The 6,316-nt window shown below is 34.9% G+C and overlaps 2 protein-coding genes across 2 annotated transcripts in view; one reads left to right on the top strand and one right to left on the bottom strand.

Annotated features, from left to right (window-relative positions):
* Positions 1 to 3,402, top strand: part of LOC117107334 (organic solute transporter subunit alpha-like) — a 6,442-nt gene extending 3,040 nt beyond the window's left edge. The window contains exons 4-7 of the mRNA XM_033248983.1: positions 1,008 to 1,166; positions 1,651 to 1,756; positions 2,455 to 2,701; positions 3,118 to 3,402. Coding sequence (XP_033104874.1) covers positions 1,008 to 1,166; positions 1,651 to 1,756; positions 2,455 to 2,701; positions 3,118 to 3,365 — 760 coding nt within the window. The 3' untranslated portion in view covers positions 3,366 to 3,402. The remainder of the gene's footprint in view (positions 1 to 1,007; positions 1,167 to 1,650; positions 1,757 to 2,454; positions 2,702 to 3,117) is intronic.
* Positions 3,375 to 6,297, bottom strand: LOC117107336 (alpha-2,8-sialyltransferase 8B-like). Its single transcript, XM_033248984.1, has 3 exons — positions 5,488 to 6,297; positions 4,383 to 4,889; positions 3,375 to 3,910 (listed from the first exon to the last, which is right to left on the bottom strand). Exons 1-3 carry the CDS (start codon positions 5,541 to 5,543, stop codon positions 3,652 to 3,654), a joined length of 822 nt encoding a protein of 273 aa, XP_033104875.1. The 5' UTR covers positions 5,544 to 6,297; the 3' UTR covers positions 3,375 to 3,651.
* Between the last annotated feature and the right edge of the window lie 19 nt (positions 6,298 to 6,316).

Raw genomic sequence — 6,316 nt, 5'->3', positions numbered from 1 at the left:
CAAAGAGTGGTCAGATTTCCCTGCTGAAAGCAAAGTGGGTGTGGTCGAGCTTCGAATAAAAAGTTTCGAAAGTGGTCCAGTAGGCAAAGCCTCCGAAAATTTTGATAATTTAGGGGTTTCAAATGCTTATTTAATCGATTTTAGAATCTACTAATATGTAGAAAATACACATAATTTTCTTTTTCTCCCTGACGAATTGAGCTTCTTCTCCCCGCCGGGGGGCAGGCAGCTCTCCCCTACGGGGCCCTGGCCCCCCGGCCCCCTGCTGGCGCCACCCCTGTTTTTATTTTGTGGTATATCCAATTTATAATCCAGCACAAATTTAGGGACCCCTTTTAGCCTCATTCAGATGAAAATTTGTCGAGCAAGGGTTATTTTGTACTCTTTTGTTATGTATCTATTCCGTTAAACTTAGTTTCATGTGTATCCAGCCTGCAATTTTTTGATCTGGCCAATTTTGTGCCCCTTATTTGGTTCTCCAGAGGGACAGTGCCGGATTAAGCATCGTCTGGCCTCAAGGCACATTTTGGAAATGGCCCAAAAATGTTAATTGAATGGACCCTATGGTAATAATACTCTGCCACAACTCTAACAGTAGAATGTCTCCGAGTTTTCTGGCCTAATAATACCGGAAAATAGAGTGTAAATAATATTGCAGTCCAACTTTTGATGGCCCATCATTTTCGCCTGGCCCACAAGGCTTGTGCTATATTTGCCTAATGGTTAATCCGGCACTGCAGAGGGACCATGTAGAAGGGAATCCCCGGAAGACATTCATATACTGAGATGTTACGTAATACATGTCCTATACTCAGATTGGTAGGGTAACTTTGTTCGATTGACCAAAATGCTCTGGTTGCCGCTCTTATTTGTTTTAACACTATCGTTTTGTAGGACCTTAACAACAACATCGAAGGGGAGAAGCGCCATTGTATTGCTTCTTAGCTTAACTGTCGTAACAATCGGAAAACCCTAAAAATAAATTTCACTGTTGTTTTTTCCCCCAGTTATTACTGTATATGTCTTTACCTGTTTGTCGTGTTGGTAATTGATTACTATGATGGTGTGGACTGCATGCAAGATAAACTGAAAGGACGCCACATCTCCCTAGCTAGGCCTCCTATTGCCTGTTGTTGTTTTTGTCTTCCTAGAATTGAAATGACAAGGTACTGCAGAATATATAACATTTAATCATCATAGATATTTGTTGTATATTTGGTCTATCATAATTTTTTACAAAAGTATAGTACAACGTTAATTAAATATTATTAATACAATGTGTTTATTTAGATTATTACAGTATTATCGTCATCATCATCGTCATCGTCAACATTGTCGTCGTCATTATCTTCATCATCATCGATGTCATCACCATCTTCTTTATTATCACCATCTTTATAACAGGCCTATAGTCATCATCATCATCAACAACTAAAGAAATTTTCTGTGGTACCAAATTAACAAACCTGCTAAAGTCCATGGAAATCCCGGTCCCAACACGGTCTTATTGGAAGAAGACCTGTAATACTTATTATTATTATTATTATTATTATTATTATTATTATTATTATTATTATTATTATTATTGCTTATTGTCATTGATACCCATATTTTGAAATGTGTATCTTATGTCTCTTGTAAATTTTACAGAAATAATTTTCATAATCTTCGTCTTGGAATTCTTCAAAATGCTATTGTGCGTCCGGCATCTCTTTTCATTGCTGCTACTCTTTGGGCAGATGGCACAACTAAAGCCGTAAGATAACAACTATTTATAACATTTTGCTCTCAGTGTATAGAGAAGGGTGTTTGAATGTGTGTATTGTGCCGGTGAAAGGACCATTCCACTAAGTCTCGCCCATTGGATAATGTTGCTAAGGTCATGTATGTGTTGTGTGGGACATGCTCATCATATTCATTGGCATGATTGCTCAGTTAAGGTTGCTTAAGTGACCTCCTCCGACTAGAAAGGTAATTATCAAAATAATTTATGTGCGGATTAATGTCTGCATTGTGTGTATCTGTATTACATCTACAGCTGTCTCTTATACACATCTAGATGTGTATAAGAGACAGCATCGACAGTAGGCCTATATGAAATTGGTTCTTACTCATTAATAAAATTCATCATCATCACCATAATCCCTGTCTCTTATACACATCTTACATTTCTTTAAAAAAAAAACCAAAAAAAAAACACCCAGAAATGATTTTAAATGAGTAAAAAGTCATCATACAGTGTATTATGCATTACAATACTGTATACGAAACACTTATTTTTCATTCAATTGAATTAGTATTTAAAACACACCTTAATATTCGGAAATTTATCACAAAATGTTTTGTAATTATCATTATCCTTTTAAACTTGTTTTCATCGTCCTCACCGTATGTGCATGGCATGTGATTACTGATTGATTGACGGATTAACAATGTTTGTTTCTTTTTGACTAGGTTGAAGCCTACTTATATATTAATGCAATTACTATGATCTCATCGGTATTTGCTGTATATTCGTTAGCCGTCATCTACAATGCTTCGAAGATACCACTTAAAGACTTTATGATCACTCCAAAGTTTATAGCTATGAAGTTGGTGATGCTGGTCGGCAACACGCAACATTTTATCCTTAGCCTCCTTGCATATATCGAGGTGATACTACCATGTAACCCTCCACTAAATACACAGACACGGGCAAACAGTAAGTTTAACTTCTAAAATATGATATAAAGTTCCCTCGTTAAATGTCAGTAAAATTGAATACATCGTTTAATATGGCATGGAGAAAATGGTTAAACTCGGTTATCTATTGTTTAAAGTACTGTCGTTAGAAACTGTTTTTAAATATACATTTTTTTGACCCGGAATACAATCACTATTATAAAATACCGGTAAATGTTTTCAAATGAAAATGGAACAATAATTAACCGGTTAAAAAATAGGCTCCCAGTGGAAGCGTGTGTCTACTGCTTGGCATGTTTTTTTTAAAACGAATTATTCATATAGGCTAATTCAAAATGTTAGGCCTACTCGTACAATGAAAAAAAAAAATAGAAATATGCAAAAATTGCAAAGTCAGTTTATCTAACAACATTTATTTCTCAATTTAAATTGCAGCAATTTACAATATGCTTATCACATATGAGACGTTTATAATGCTTCTCCTCGGAAGAATATTTATATATATCTGGCGAGAGAAACAACAAAGTAGTTCAGAAAGTCTTGATAGAATGACAGAGGCCGTTGCTATAACTGAAACAAAAACATGTTGCAACCAAAAAGTTGGACTTTCAAAAAGTCAAGAAAACTGTGCTATGATAGAAATTCCACCTGAAGAAACGCCGGAGAATAAACTAGGTTGTTAAGTTTTGCCCACACCATCAAATTTTATGTGACAAATAACAATGATGTGCCCACCATTTTATTGTATCAATGCGTGGGGCTTCAATGCATCTAGGCCTAGTGGAGGCGCTAGCAGTTAGTCCGGGGTGGGGTGTCACAGGATGAATCCCCGTCGAAGAAGAAGCAGCCATTTCGTCGGAGAACACAGCTTTGAAGTATTTTCGGGCATCTGTCTTAAAATTTGGTCCAATGTCGGGTCTGACTTCTGTTACTTGCCGAAATTTACGAATTTGGTTTAATGATTTGATGCTACAAATTCCTACATTTATCTGTAACTAGCCGAATTATTCGACTTTTGTTAAATGATTTCAGCATTTCATATTCAGCAGGCATGTGATGGTTGGTAGTGTAGTTCAATGTCCTATTGTCGTAATAATGGTGTTTTAATGGTTCTCCGTTCGGCAACTTATAAAATGGATAGAAGCCGTATAGGGAAACACGTCTGCATATTGATGCTGCGGCCGTATACATGATCAACCCTAGCGAAGGATTTTTTATTTTCCAAAATCTGAAAAAAAAAACACACAACGCAAACTGATTTATAGGCGTATTATAAACTTACTAAAATAATAATACTGAAAGGGCCTCTTCATTATTAATAATAAAACACAAAATAAACTAATTAGTATATCACTACCACCATCCCTATCCTCCGCCTACTTCACCTCATCATCATAATCATCATCATCTTCATTATCCTCATCATTATCTACATCAGCTTCATAATCATCATCATCACCATAATCCTCATTATCTACATCCTCACCACTAATATAATAATAATCATTGTTATTATTACTGTATTATTATTGTTGTTATCATTATTGTTATTATTATTATTATTATTTATTATTATTATTATTATTTATTATTATTATTATTATTATTTCTTTGCATCATAAACTGATCATAACATTAACTTATATTTTGTAATCACGGAGAAATAAAATAGATTATTAACATAGGCCACGGTGTTTTACCTTGTAATTGGTGAAAGTAAATTTCTATATGGATATACAATTTTAACTCGTAGATTATTTTTCTTGATACCTGCTACGAGATCGTGTGCATAACTTATATTTTTCGACACATCGAGTTTTGAAATCCATATATATGTATCATTAAGTTCATCAAATGTCTTGTAAATGGCTTCATGACACGAAGCCGACAAATTTGTAAGGCATTTGCTGCTTTGGACAGAGGAAGCGCCATTAAGAACCATCAGATCTGTTTTCGTTCCAACGTCTTCTTCAAAGTCAATAGTTTTTGCAAGATTACCACGAAAAACAAAGTCGTGTCCATCTATATCGCATCCACATCTACTATTTTGCAATATTCCTGCACTGCCTACAACTGCGCATGTCCCCTGCAGCGGTATACTGTTCGTGCCATCGGGTCTTCTCTTCATGCTTTGGTTTTGTTTGAAACCATCATTGTAAGTTAGTGTTATCAAATAAGGAGTAATTCCGGCTTTCAATAGATTTTGCCTAAGTAAATATACGTAAAATAACATTTGGTTATTTGTTTTGGTTTTTGTACTATTAATACACGGTATACATCCCTGTTTCAAAAAATATATTATCATTTTATCTTCATTATACAGTGTAGGCTTAATCATCGTCATAATCATTATTACTTCATCTTCGTCATTTCCATCATCACTATCATAATCATCCTCATCATCATCATGTTCTTCATCATTTTTATTTTCATTATTAGCAGCATCATCTTCATTGTCACTGTAACCATCGCCACTTCATTGTACTGCCCAATCACCACCAGACCCCACTGGAAATAAGTGGGCTATCCTTGGTGTTTACACCGAATAAATCCAATCCAATCCAATTGTAGTCTATCATACTCCTCATTATCCACATTATACCACCACGGCACCACATCACCATTATCACCATGCACCATAACCGTAACCATCGCCACCACAATCAATACCACTATCCCTAGTATCACTATCACAAATTTCTAAAATAAGCCAAATTATAAAAACAACTGATGTGCTTGATATCAGCAGTAATCACCAAAATCTTCACAAATAAGTTCCTTTCTGAGTTAGTTTAATGCTTATACCTTATACCAAATGCTTTGTCTTCATCAATGTATTCAGCCAGCCGACGCTTTACCATTGATGCTCTCAAGTCATCAGCGTCTAATGGTGGATATGCAGCCTCAATCCTAAATTTAAATGCGCAAATAAAATAATGAATTAAAATACTATTACGAATGCCACTACAAGAATTATTAGCCTACAAAAATATTACTGTTCCCAAGCACAGCAATATTTTGCCTATGATATTTATTTATTTAATATATTTTTGTATTGCATCAAATAGACCGTATAAGATACCAATTACCGTACAGAATGTAAATATATTTAAATATGATTTGAAAATACAACATATAAAAATATTTACAATGTTAAACAACAATTTTATAAAATTTCGTCTGTTTTTTTTTTTATTATTAACATTTTGTCTCAGTGGTTTTTGTAAGTGATGATGTGGACTACGGTCTGAAATAAAAGTGAAGTATAAAAGTAATATTAAGTAAAATAACAATGGATACCAATAATGACAATTTAAAAAAAAGGCAAAACATTCGTTTTAGTAAATAAATGAGGTCTAACGTAAATCGATTCCATTCATTAAAGCAACTACCCGACGTATCAGGCCATCGGCCCATGAAACCATAAATGTAACAACAATTTTTGGGAGGTAAAAAAAAGAAAGTAAAAGAAAAAAAATGATAGCTCAGAACACATCAAATGTTATTTTCGGGCGTATAGAACACAAAACTTTTGTGGGGCATGTCCCCGGACCCAGTAGGACAGTGTTGCCCAACTTTCGCCCCCCCCCCACCCTTTGGACATCACTGGATCCGCCCCTGGCCCCAATGAAAA

Source organism: Anneissia japonica, unplaced genomic scaffold, assembly GCF_011630105.1.
Source record: "Anneissia japonica isolate Jap-2015-1 unplaced genomic scaffold, ASM1163010v1 scaffold288075_len254835_cov185, whole genome shotgun sequence".
In the NCBI taxonomy this organism is placed as follows: domain Eukaryota; kingdom Metazoa; phylum Echinodermata; class Crinoidea; order Comatulida; family Comatulidae; genus Anneissia; species Anneissia japonica.
This window is presented reverse-complemented; position numbering and strand designations above follow the sequence as displayed.

Coding starts and splice junctions, on each gene's coding strand:
- LOC117107336 (XM_033248984.1), bottom strand. CDS start 5,543: ATGGTAAAGCGTCGGCTGGCTGAATACATTGATGAAGACAAAGCATTT. Junction 4,890..5,487: donor GACAAAGCATTTGGTATAAG/GTATAAGCATTA, acceptor ATATTTACTTAG/GCAAAATCTATTGAAAGCCG. Junction 3,911..4,382: donor TTACTTTCACCAATTACAAG/GTAAAACACCGT, acceptor TTTTTTTTTCAG/ATTTTGGAAAATAAAAAATC.